Source organism: Papio anubis, chromosome 13, assembly GCF_008728515.1.
Source record: "Papio anubis isolate 15944 chromosome 13, Panubis1.0, whole genome shotgun sequence".
In the NCBI taxonomy this organism is placed as follows: Eukaryota; Metazoa; Chordata; class Mammalia; order Primates; family Cercopithecidae; genus Papio; species Papio anubis.
The window spans coordinates 24,521,538-24,534,817 of NC_044988.1; the positions used below are offsets into that span (position 1 = coordinate 24,521,538).

Sequence of the window (13,280 nt, forward strand, 5' to 3'; positions counted from 1 at the left end):
TAGATTCCCTTAGTTTGCTCTGATCTTTGTTATTTCTTCTCTTTTGCTGGATTTGGGTTTGGTTTGTTCTTGTTTCTCTGGTTTCTTGAGGTGTGACCATAGATTGTCTATTTATGCTCTTTTAGACTTTTTGACGTAGGCATTTAATGCTATGAACTTTCCTCTTAGCACCACTTTTACTGTATCCCAGAGGTTTTGATAGGTCGTGTCACTATTATTGTTCAGTTCAAAGAATTTTTTCATTTCCATCTTGATTTTATTGTTGATCCCACAATCAGTCAGGAGCATGTTGTATAATTCCCATGTATTTGCTTGGTTTTGAGAGTTCCTTTTGGAGTTGATTTCCAATTTTATTCCACTGTTTCCAATTTTATTCCTTTATACCAAGTATTCTAAGAATACTTAGTATAATTTTGATTTTCTTAAATTTATTGAAGCTTGTTTTGTGGTTTATTGAAGCTTGTTTTGTGGTTTTTCATATGGTCTATCTTAGAAAATATTCCACATGCTGGTGTGTAGAATGTATATTCTGCAGTTGTTGGATAGAACATTCTGAATATATCTGTTAAGTCCATTTGTTCTAGATATAGTTTTAAGTCCATTGTTATTTTGTTGATTTTCTGTCTTGATGACCTGTCTAGTGCTGTCAGTGGAGTATTAAAGTCCCCCACAGTTATTGTGTTGCCATCTACTTCATTTCTTAGGTCTAGTAGTAATTGCTTTATAAATTTGGGAGTTCTGTGTTAGGTGCGTATATATTTAGGATTCTGACATTTTCCTGTTTGGCTAGCCCTTTTATCATTGTAAAATCTCTCTTTGTCTTTTTTAACTGTTGTTGCTTTAAAATCTGTTTTGTTTGATATAAGAATAGCTACTCCTGCTCACTTTCAGTGTTCAATTGCATGAAATATCTTTTTCTACCCTTTACCTTAAGTTTATGTGAGTCCTTCTGTGTTAGGTGAGTCTCTTGAAAACAGCAAACACTTGGTTGGTGAAATCTTATCTCCTCTGCCATTCTGTGTCTTGTAAGTGGAGCATTTAAGCCATTTACATTCAATGTTAGTATTGAAATGTGAGGTACTACTCTATTTGTCATGCCAGTTGTTGCCTGAATATCTTTTTGTTTGTTTGTTTGTTCGTTTTGTTTTTTTAATTATGTTATGGTTTTATAGATCCTGTGAGATTTATGCTTTAAGAAAGTTCTGTTTTGGTGTATTTCCAGGATTTTTTTTTCAAGATTTAGAGCTATTTTCAGCAGTTCTTCTAGTATTGGCTTGGCAGTGTTGAATTCTCTTGGCATTTGTTTATCTGAAAAACACTGTATCTTTTCTTCATTTGTGAAGCTTAGTTTTTGCTGGACACAAAATTCTTGTCTGCTAAATGTTTTATTTAAGTAGGCTAAAGGTGGGTCCCTGTCTAGATTGTAAGTGATCCCTTCTTGTAACTTGTAGGAAACCCTTCTAGCTTGTAGGGTTTCTGCTGAGAAATCTGCTGTTAATCCAATAGGTTTTCCTTTATAAGTTAACTGATGCTTTTGCTACACAGCTCTTAAGATTGTTTCCTTTATCTTGACTGTAGATAACCTGATGACTATGTGCCTAGGCAATAATCTTTACACGATGAATTTCCTGGGTGTTTTATGAGCTTCTTGTGTTTGGATATCTAGATCTCTAGCAAGGTCAGGGAAATTTTCCTGGATTATTTTCTCAAATATGTTTTCCAAAGTTTTAGATTTCTCTTCTTCATTGGGCACACCCCTTATTCTTAGGTTTGGTCATTTAACATAATCCCAAACTTCTTGGAGGCTTTGTTCATTTTTAATCCTTTTTCTTCATCTTTGTCACATTGGGTTAATTAAAAAGCCTGGTCTTTTAACACTGACGTTCTTTCTTCTACTTGTTTAATTCTATTGCTGAGGTTTTCCAGTGCATTTTACATTTCTCTAAGTGTGTTTTTCATTTCCAGAAGTTGTGATTGTTTTTTATTTATGCTATCTATTTCACTGGAGATTTTTCCAATCATATATTGGATTCTGTTAGCCAGTATTTTGTTAAAGATTTCTACATCTATGTTCATCAAGGATATCATATCTTATTGATTGTATCAATAAGATACAATTATATCCTGTATCTTATTTTTTTTAATGTCTTTAAGTTGAACTTCAACTTATTAAGCTAATTAAGGTGCCTCCTTAATTAGCTTAATAAGAGACCTCTGAATTCTGTTTCTGGCAATTCAGAGATTTCTTCTTGGTTTGGATCCATTGCTGATGAGCTAGTGTGCTCTTTGGGGGGTGTTAAAGAACCTTGTTTTGTCATATTATCAGAATTGTTTTTCTGTTTCTTCTCATTTGAGGAGATTATTTCAGAGGGAAGATCTGGGGCTCACGGGCTGCTGGTCTGATTCTTTTGTACTACAGGGTGCTCCCTTGATGGGTGCTCTCCCATTTTCCCTAGGGATGGGCTTACTGAGAGCCAAACTGCAGTGATTGTTATTTCTCTTCTGGGTCTAGCCACCTAGCAGAACTGCTGGGCTCTAGGCTGGTACTGGGAGGTGTCTACAAAGTCCTGTGATGTGATTCATCTTCAGGTTTCTCAGCCATGGATATCAGCAACTGCTCTAGTGGAGGCAGCAGGGGAGTGAAGTGGATTCTGTGAGGGTCCTTAGTTGTGGTTTTGTTTATCATGCTGATTTTGTGTTAGTTGGCCTCTGGCCAGGAGGTGGCATTTTCAAGAGAGCAACAGCTGTGGTAGTACAGGGAGAATACAAGTTTGCCCTAAGGTGGCCTGGATAAGTATTTGGGTTTCTCAGGCCATGGGTGGGACTGTAGAGTTCCCAATGGATGATATCCATTGTCTTTGGCTACCAGAGTGGGTAGAGAAAGACCCTCAGGTAGGGACAGGATTAGGTATGCCTAGCCCAGACTCTCCTTGGGTGAGGCTTGCTGTGGCTGCTGTGGGAATGGAGGTGTGGTTCCCAGGCCAATGAAGTTATGTTTTCAGGGGGATTATAGCTGCCTCTGCTGCATCATATGGGTCACCAGGGAAGTGGGGAAAGGACAGCAGTGACAGGTCTCACTCAGATCTCATGCAGTCTGAAAAGCCAATCTCTCTCCCACTGTGCCCCACCAACAGCACCGAGTTTATTTCCAGGTAGCTGGTGAGCAAGGCTGAGAACTTGCCCTAGGATACAAGCCTCCCTGGTGAGAAAGCAAGCAGAGCTTTCAGGTTTCACACCTCCCTACCTGCTGTAACTTTACTGGTACCCGCACTCCAGTTCGCCCCCTCCCTCAGATTATGTCTGAGGAACTTTGTGTTCAGTCAAAATTGTTACAAAGTGCAGCTGGAAAGTTCCTTCTCCCTGTGGTCTTTCCTCAATTTTACTGGCAGTCCTCCCCAAGGGCCCCTGCAAGACAAAGTCAGAAATGGCTTCCCTTGGGACCAAGAGTGCCCACAGGGCTCTTTCCACTGCTTCCTCTATCCATTTATTTTGCTTGATTCTCTAAATTTATCTCATCTCCAAGTGAGGCTAATCCTTCTCCAGTGATCTGGACCTGAAGGTTCTCCAGTGAGTATGTGTGATTGGGAGCAGATATTACCCCTCATATTTTGCACACTCCATTTTTTGGCTGTCTCACAGAGCCTGCAGAGGCAAGTTGCTTCCTCTGAAGAGTCTGTGGATTCTCTTGGCTTTCCTGGTATGTTCCTGCAGTATTTATTTATCTCTTGGAGCAAAAGTTCACAATGTGAATCTCCACATGCTGTTCTGTTTGTCTGAGTGAGACCTGCAAGTTAGTCCTGCCATTTTCCCCTATTGCCCCCTGGGCTCTATTTTTGAACCATGATAGTAACCTGAGAAACATGACCTTAGGAAAGTGACAATAAAAAATTCAAATCACAATAAAATATCAGGGACTCTCTCTATTTTCATTGAGGGAGTGAATAATTTTGGACCAGTTATTTTTAATAAAATCAAAACATAAATGTAACTGATACCAAAGTTTTCTAAATCAAACAGAAAAAAAGTTAATTTCACAGGTGGCACTTCGGGTTGGTTATCAGATGTAGATGAAACTTGATTTTACACAGCATGTGAGATTTGGCTTCCAAATAAATATTTTATTTATTGGTTTTAAATATTTTCCTTAAACTTAAAATTGCTTTAAAAGAAAAAGAGATAATTCCTATAGAGAGTTTATGTAACCACAAATAAAATAGTACAAAGAGAAAAATTTAGTGACTTCTAAGGTTCATTGCTATGAAATAGAAAACCTATTAAGTGGTAGTAAGTAATATAATTGATCCATATGTTGACCACAGCTGTGTTGAAATGTGTATATATTGATTTAAAAGGCTATATTGACAATGAATGTCTTGGCACAAAAATGTGTTCCAAAAGGAGTCAAATTTAAAGTTAATCTTTCTATTTTAATATAAAGTTAATCTTTGTAATTTAATCTTTAACTTATCTAAGTGTACAAAGTAGAATCGTTAAACAAATTATGCTATATTAATGTAGAGGAATATTTCATACCTAGTAAGATGTCCTAAAGTAATTTTTGTGACATAGGAAAATGTTTAATTAAAAAGTGGGATAAAACTAGATATATCTTATGATCCATACTTTTTTATTGAGTGTGTGCATATATAATTGTGAATCTGAAAAAAAAAACATTAACAGAAGTTATTTTGAGTGGTGGAATTGTGGGACTTCTACATTTTTATTTTATTAACATTTTCCAAACGTGCTGTCATTAATATATACCTTTTTATAAATTTTTAAATACCTATAGGATTTGTATGGAAACTTCTTTGTGGTAAGAAAATGTGTGTAATACAACAACTACCTTGTCAGAAGAGGACAAGTATTTTATGTACACATTTTTTCATTATTTGTAACTGCTGAGTCATCAAAATCAGTCCTGGAAAAGGCAGCTGGACCATTGGAGGCCAAATAGCCAAAGTGATCTGTTACAAAAGAACTTCGAGAAAAGGCTATCTCATGAAGGGGCTTGAGAACTCCTGATGTCATCATGTAATGGCATTTCCTTCTTATAGGAGTTATATGGGAATAAAGGCTAGGACTACAGTTTTATGCGTTTTTTTTTTGTTTGTTTGTGTGTTTGTTTTAACATCAAGGTTAGGTCTCAAAGTCTCCTCCAAGAATGCACAGGCATATGTGCATTGAGAGCTCAGAACACATGCCAATCTCATTCTTGAGTCTCTTGTTTTTGAAACCCTGCTTACTTATTCTTTTGGTTATATTTCTGGCTCTCATACTTGTAGAGATCCATCAAGATAGGCAAACACAGCTCAGGTCAAAGTTTTGTTACTATAAATCCCTTGATAAAGCTTAAACTATGTGTTCCTCTGAGATGCCTAAATAAATAATTCAAAGAATGTGTTGAAATGCAGTTTCTTAGTTTTTCAAGTGAACAGCAAAGTTCTTTAGATAAGCAAATCTAGTTTTTGCACATATTTCTCAGAGCTTTTTTATTTTTCTCAGAAAGAATAAAAGGTGAAGTTTAGATTTTTGTTTGCTTCTTTGCCTTCTAAATTTCTCCAATAGCTTTGATTATTAGATATGCAAATGAAGATACAAAAATAAATAATAGCTATCAGATCATCCTAGTGGAAGGCTGTTCTCTGAATAGCCGTAAAACGGCTTTGGCTTTGGAAGTGGTCTTCACTGTTTCAGATTCTTGTCCATATAGTAATATGAAAATATTTTCAACAATTCTCTGGAGACTGAAAGGATTAAATTTTCTAAAGCTGCTTAACTAAATCAGATGAGTATTTAGGTGCTATAAAAATCCAACGTATTTTTTAATTTATGGAAATATTGAAACTCGGTATATCATGTCTGAATGTCTATAACGTGAACATTTGTTCTAAAAGTACATTGCCTTTAGGAGATGAATGTCTTTGGGGAACAGTTTGTCATCTGGCATCATCCTTTTGATCCAGACCAAGAGAAGGAAGTGTAATCCACATTGTAAATGTGACAAAACAATAAATCAATTTGCTAATCTTACTATTACACAATGCAGAAATGATCCAAGTAGAGATAAACACTAGCTTTATTTACTCACCTGCGTTATAACCTAATTAAATAATAAACTCAGCCTATAACAGATAATCCATTTCTTACATCATAGTAACATTTTTCATGTAGATAACAGAAGATTTTGTCTCATAACACAATTGCTGTAAGTTAAATTGATTCAATTTAATTAACAAGCATTTATTCAGTACCTAATTGTGCACAGCACTATACTAGGCATACAAAAGAGTTAGAAGATATAACCCCTACTCACAGAGAATTTACAATCAGGACAAGAAAGATAATCCATGCATTCAAAAAATAATAAAGAACCATTATAAATCACATGAAAATCAATATAAATAATAGACTCTGAATTAAAGACATAAGAGCCCAAGGAATCCTAAAAAGGGAGTGATAAGATTGAGAATGGAAGTTAATCTGAAAAAGATAACCAGAGGAATAAAGTTCAGAATTGGCAGGGAAACAGTGCAATTATTCTATGGCAACCTTTTGATGATCGAAAAGAAGGAGAAACTCAGAGACAGGATAATAAAAATCAGCAAGTCAACTGCAGGGAATGGCAGGCAAATTGGCTTAGCTTTGGAAAGGCACACTGAGTTGGGACATGCAATTAAAGTCACACAACAAGGCTAGTGAGGGCATTGAGTGTTACCACTTAAAGTCAATTCAAACTGTAAATCCATAATAATGTTAAAACATATCTATAAATTAAGGCCTCCAATAGAAGTATGTTTTCCTAACCTTAACAAAAAAGCAAAGAAAAAATTATAGAATATTAGAATCTAAGCTTACAGGATATGATTGTTAGAGTAGGTAGTTAGGCAAACATAAAAACATAAGCAGGGCAAGAGCGGGTCCCCCTCCCCCCGCCACCCGTCCCACAGGAATGTCAGGTGACCATCAGGTGATGGTCAGGTGGTTGTTAAACTCTCACTCTCAAATAGTAATTGGTGGCAGCCAGTGCCAGTGAAAGACAGTGTCCCAATAGATAGGAAACACCTGAGCTGGAGATCTTAGAGGTTGGGCAAGTGGGCTCAAGCATGCCCACTAAGCAAAATGGCAGTTTAACTGGTATATGACCTTCCTCTAGGAACGCTGGAATGGTAAGGGAAAACGTCACAAGTGAGCATGCACACAACTTCAGTAACACATTGTACACATAGCTCATTCCAACTGTTGGCAGGCCACCGTTCACATAGACAGCCCATCCCCCTGAAAAATCAAGGGGGTAGAGATGCAAACCCCAGAATCATGCCAATGTGTAAAACCCCAGGTCAAAGGCTGAACAGGGCACTTGGAACTCTCAAGTTGCCCTCTTGGCCCTCTTCCAAGTATACTTTATTTCCTTTTGTTCCTGCTCTAAAACCTTTTAATAAACCTTCACTCCTGCTCTAAAACTTGCCTCAGTCTCTCCCTCTGCCTTAAACCTACTTCTGACCCTCAGCTGAATTCTTCCCTCCAAGGAGGCAAGAATCGTATGGAGTTTGATGCAGACCTGTATGGATTCACCTCTGATAACATGATCATTGGAAGACAAATGAGCAGACTGTGAGAGAACAACAATCATTTATGATGTCTTTCCTTTTTTTTAATTTTAATTCATAAAAAGCTAGGTTGTATAAGACTCATGTACCTTCTCAAAGTAAGAGATCTTCAACTCAGTGCTATTCAGGTGCCAATTCACATAGGATTTTTTTTTCTTCTAAAAAGCCGATTTCTTTTCATACTGAATCCAGCACCACATACGAAGGTTTTAGGTATATATTTGTGGGGGGCATGGTTGGGGAGACGGGTAGAAAAAAAGAGAAAATAAGGTATTGGTTTCAAAAAGTGAGTCAATGAATGATTACAATGAGTACTTTTTGCAGATACTTCTGAACTTACAGGAAAAAGGGTAAAATATTTCTGCTCTCAGTTTAAGGAAACTAAGGCAAAAGAAATATATAAAATGAAAGTTCATATGAGCAAATTTTTTTAATTAACCCACCAACTAAGCCAGTAAACTCTATTGCTGGATTACACCCACTTCTAAACACAATTTGTTTTTTTTTTTTAAAAAAAAAAAAAGTCACGAAATGAAGCAGGGGAGAGAGTGGCTGCGCAGAAACAGTTCCTGACTTGGAATAAGGTGAAGATTCTTGTTGCTCAGATTGATGATACCTTGATTGGCCAGCATGACCTTGAAAATCCATCAGGGGTAGAACAGGAAAATAGCAGCTCCACAGTGCTTGTTCTCTGGGCCTTCACATATTGCATTACTTTTAAACAGCAAGGCAAAGTGTACCTTTTCTGGACTCTCAGGATACTTATTACTGGCCACCAGCAGCTGCAGCTGTTCACAAAAAAGAAAAACAGGGAGAGAGAGAGAGAGAAGATGAAGAGAAGACAAGTAAAAATGTAGCTTTCAGTGTGCTTAATGGTTCTGAACGAGGTGGCCAGAAATCTGTATTGTCCAAATGTGCTCATTTTCCCATAATATTTAGCATTTTAATGTTCAAAATTTTTCCATGTTTCTTAGTTTGCAAAGGTTTCAAATTCTAAACAAGGGAGAATGAATGTACTACGCTTTTTTGTAACATTTATACATTATTGCTTATGTGATGAATAGATAAATGCATTCCTTTTATATTTTTTCAATAAAAGAGTTCCTCATTTTTCAGTAGATATTCAGTAGGTGTTTACTGGGTGGCCATACACGTTATGGAAAAATATCAGATGAATAGTATGCTATAGCATTATATTATCATTTAAAATAATAAAGATAACAATAAGCTTTAATTAGAATTTGCATCTTACAAGTCAGAATTTTCCATTCTTAAGCACTAATTTGATAATATTAAATTATACAAAAGCACTGCTGGTATATGTGATGTATGTGCTTCAACCACCTCATCTTCTGCAAAGACTAGACAATTCTAATCAGTTCTCACTAAGGTAGACTCCATCCCAGACTCTATTTCAAAACAATACCCCAAGTAAGCACTGTGGGATGAACAGAGTGAAGATGGAGATAAAACCATTGCTCTCCCAGTAGGAAATACAAAGGTTTGCCTAAACTGCGGAGGTAAATACATTGAATTGAACTTTCACTCTTTCACAAACCAGACAGTCAAGAAATTTCTGGAGGGTTGGGGAGGAGGATGGAGAAGGTTGCGTAAACCTACAAGGAGGGGGAGAATAGGGGAAGAGACAACAATGATGAAATTTTAAAAGCTGGAAAGCAGACACATTAATGATAATGACTTATCAATTCTAACAAACTGAAAAGCTAAGCCAGGGGAGGAAAAAGATAGTAAGCAACATAATTTACACATAAAATCTCGAAAATGTTCAGTAACTTGCAGCAACAGGTACCTCTGGAAGTAAGGAACCAACACAAAGAGGACGTTTTAGCTGTCTATTTAAGAAGCAGTCAAGCTTGGTGGGGCGAAGGGGTGGGGGTTATTAAAAAATGAAGCAGCAGCAGTTAGAGCCTGAGATGGGCTTCACTTGGTACAAATGAATAATTGCTCCCCACTCCCCACCGCCTTTCATCTGGCAGAAGACAGGAACAATTTTTTCTAAAAAGAGTAAAACAGAGATGCTTCTGGGCTAGAAGACCAGAAGGAGTGCCACAGTAAAAATAGAGGGCAAAGTGAGCATTTGTAGGCTGAAAGCTGAGCCCCACTGGTGTCGTCTTTCCCACTCAGGTGCTACCGGTTTGCCAAGCAAATCTTTACTCTCCGGGCAGGAGTTCAGAAGTAATTTTTCTGAGGAATCTAATCAGCCTAAGAGAAAAAGCCTAAAAATACTGACATTGGGGTTCAGCAGCAGCCCAGGCAGAGTCCTCCAATGAGGATCTGCCCACAAGCTCCATCCATGTGCTTAGAGCTTCAAAACCCACCTTTGCATCCTACCCTGAAATATGAGCTGAGGGTCACAAAGCAGGGGATCACCAAGCAGGGAAAAAAGAAAGGACAAAACAGCTTAGAGAAAACAGACTATCAAAGGCAAAGAAACATCAAAAAGAGTTATTAATATTCTCATAAAGACAAAACAAGCCATTACAGTCATTAAATAAGAACAGCATGCTGTTTAAAAAAGAATTAAAGAACAAAATAGCTTGCGGAAACTAAAATTATGATAGCAAAAGCGAAAAGGCCGAGAGAAATGTTAAAATTTAAAGATAAGGAAATGTTCATGGGTAAAACAAAGAGACAAAGGGAATTTAAGGATGAAAAATAAACTAGAAATTCCACATCCAAAAAAAAAAAAAACCAGAAAATGGATGGAAAGAATTGGTAAACAATTCAAGAAAATTCCCTTCAACCAAAGAGCAAAAGAATCCATTGATGAGTACACAAGGAATAAAAATAGATCCGTGCAAGACACACCATCATGAAATTCTGAACATGCAGATAAGGAGACCCTAGAACTTTTCAGATTGGAAAACTAAACAGATAATCAAAAATACAAGTTGTTCAAGAAAGACTAAGAATCACAATGACTTTAAACTTCTCAAGAGCAAGTGTGGAATCTAAAAGGCAATGGGAAACCTCTGAAAAAATATTATTTTGAAGGGATATTATTTCTAATATAATTAGATGAGTATTTTTGACACCGACACTATCAATCAAAAGGGAGAGCAAGAGAAGAGCAATTTCAGATATGCATGGTCTCAGAAAACTTGCCTCTCACATACCCTTTCTTACCTGCAAAATGTGAGCAAACCAAAAGATAGGAAGTTGGAGAAAATGGAAAACACGATATCCAAAACAGGATAAAGTGACATTCATCCTGCTGAATGACAGTGAAGAAAAATGAAAGGATAATAGCTATATCCCAGACACTCACCAGTTGAAATTGGAGAAGTTCAGAAGATTCTGGGAAAGATTTCTCCAAGGAAATGAAATGGATAGATAACCCAATATGTCTGAATATATTGAGAGTATAATTCAATAAATAGCAGAAATTTGGAAATTAAATGAATCACTGACAAATATATAAAAAATAAGAAAATGTTTAAAAAGGGAAATGATGACTTATGAATCCTGAGAAAATTTTAAAGTATGCACAAGTACCATAGTTTACTACTTGGCTCAGCTGTGAAGACTGTGTGACCATAATCATGTATACTGGCCTAACGAAAATAATAATATAACTACATAGGTAGAATACATAGAGAGAATACATAGAGCAAGAGTATAAAAAAATGTTTAAGTATTATCTATTAAAATTATTATATCTATTGTAGTTAATAATTTTAATAGATAATACTTAAAACTAAAAAGTCAAGAAATTACAACAAAATCAGGTAATTTGGAGATAAATATGTAAAAATCAACTAAAAAAATAGTATTTGGATGCCTGGTTCTGTAGATGATCATTGTCCTGCCCAACCTTCAGAAGAAGGAACCCCTTTCAATATCACTTTAGGTTTTAGGTATCCACCTTTGTGCCTGGGACCCACTAATGGATGTCTCTCATTAGATATTCAAACTTGGGTGGTCACACTACCATCTGGTCACTCTGTCCCTCCTTTAGGACACTTGGAATCAGGGCTCTCGTTAAAACCTCTAAGGCAGGTCAAAACAGGAATCACTGATTATATTCACACATCCCAATATAAGCCTTTAGGACCTACATGTCCTCTCAACTTGTCTTCAAATGCTGACAAATTAATATGGAAGGATTGCGTTAGTTCAGAAGGAACTGTGTTGTCTAATTCTCTCTACACCATTGTTGACTGGGCTCCTAAAGGTCATATTACTAATGATTGCTCTCAGGGTCACAGAGATTGGCAACATTTTCTCTATGATATTACTTATCAAAAAAGTAGTGACAACCCTCCCCTATTATATGGGAGATTTAACTCCTTTTTTCCTTTTAAGTGGAAAGGGGCAGGGGTTGCCCCTCCAAATCCAAGCCTCATTGTTCCCCACTTAGGACCTGAACATTCAGAATTATGGAGGTTAACCATAGCTATGACTGGTATGAGAGTTTGGGCTGGAGAAAGTGTTATAAGTAAATCCACCTCGTCACCTCAAAAACTAAGACAATAGATTGATTTACACTACTATTTCCACACAGCCAAAAATATCACTATGGCAATCATCAAAAGGTCAATTCAAAGATGGGATAGTAAAGATTATGAGGACTTATACCCCCCTGTTGTTAATGTCCCACCACCACCTCTCATACAACCTATTCCCCCCACCCCATATTCACAAAAAAGAATATCATCCCAAAATATATATACTATCTATATGGAATCCAACAAAACTATACCACTTAAAAGTTGTGTTAAACCACCATATATGTTATTAGTAGGAAAGATGCATATTAGTTCAAAAACCAACATAATTACCTGTGTTAATTGTTACTTGTATACTTGTATTGACTCATCCTTTAATCAATATCATAGTAGATATTACTATGTCAGAGCCAGAGAAGGTATTTGGCTCCCCATAGCCTTACATAGGCCTTGGGAATCTTCCCCTTCTATCCAAGTTATTAATAACATTCTACAGAAAATTCTTAAAAGGAGTAAATGATTTATTTTTACGTTAATTGCAGTAATAATGAGCTTGATTGCTGTTACTGTGACTGCTGCTACTGCTGGAGTTACATTGATGTAACTACATTGTAGTTAATATATAGTTAATTATCTATTAAAATTATTAACTATAATGTAGTTACATCAATCTATTCAAACTGCTCATTTTGTGGATAAATGGCAAAAAACAATTCTACTCAGATGTGGAATTCTCAGTCAAGTATTGATCAAAAATTGGCCAATCAAATTAATGAACTAAGACAAACTGTTACATGGATGGGAGACAGAATTATGAGTTTAGAACATAGATTACAAATGCAATGTGATTGGAATACTTCTGATTTTTGTATAATTCTGTTCCAATATAATGAGTCTGTTCACAATTGGGAATCAATAAAACACCATTTACGAGGAAGTGAAGATAATCTAAGTGTAGACATAAGCAAGCTAAAAGAACAGATTTTTGAGGCCTCTCAAGCACACTTAACTGCTTTACCCGGTGCTAAAGTTTTAGATGGTATCTCTAAGGGGTTATCTAATCTCAACCCCATTCAATGGATAAATCTTTGGGAGTACCCACTATCATTAATTTTGTTCTGTGTATAATTTGTGCTATTGGTTTATTGTTCCTGTGTAAAATTGGAAAAAATATTCTTCAATCCAATCATAATCAGCGCCA

The 13,280-nt window shown here is 36.3% G+C and overlaps 1 protein-coding gene across 1 annotated transcript in view; it reads right to left on the bottom strand.

The window, feature by feature from the left end:
* Positions 1-1,223: 1,223 nt before the first annotated feature.
* Positions 1,224-13,280, bottom strand: part of TMC1 (transmembrane channel like 1) — a gene marked incomplete at its 5' end in the record, with an annotated part of 220,939 nt that continues 208,882 nt past the window's right edge. Inside the window, one exon of the mRNA XM_031654756.1 lies at positions 1,224-8,398. Within this exon, the coding sequence (XP_031510616.1) occupies positions 8,376-8,398 (23 nt within the window). The remainder of the gene's footprint in view (positions 8,399-13,280) is intronic.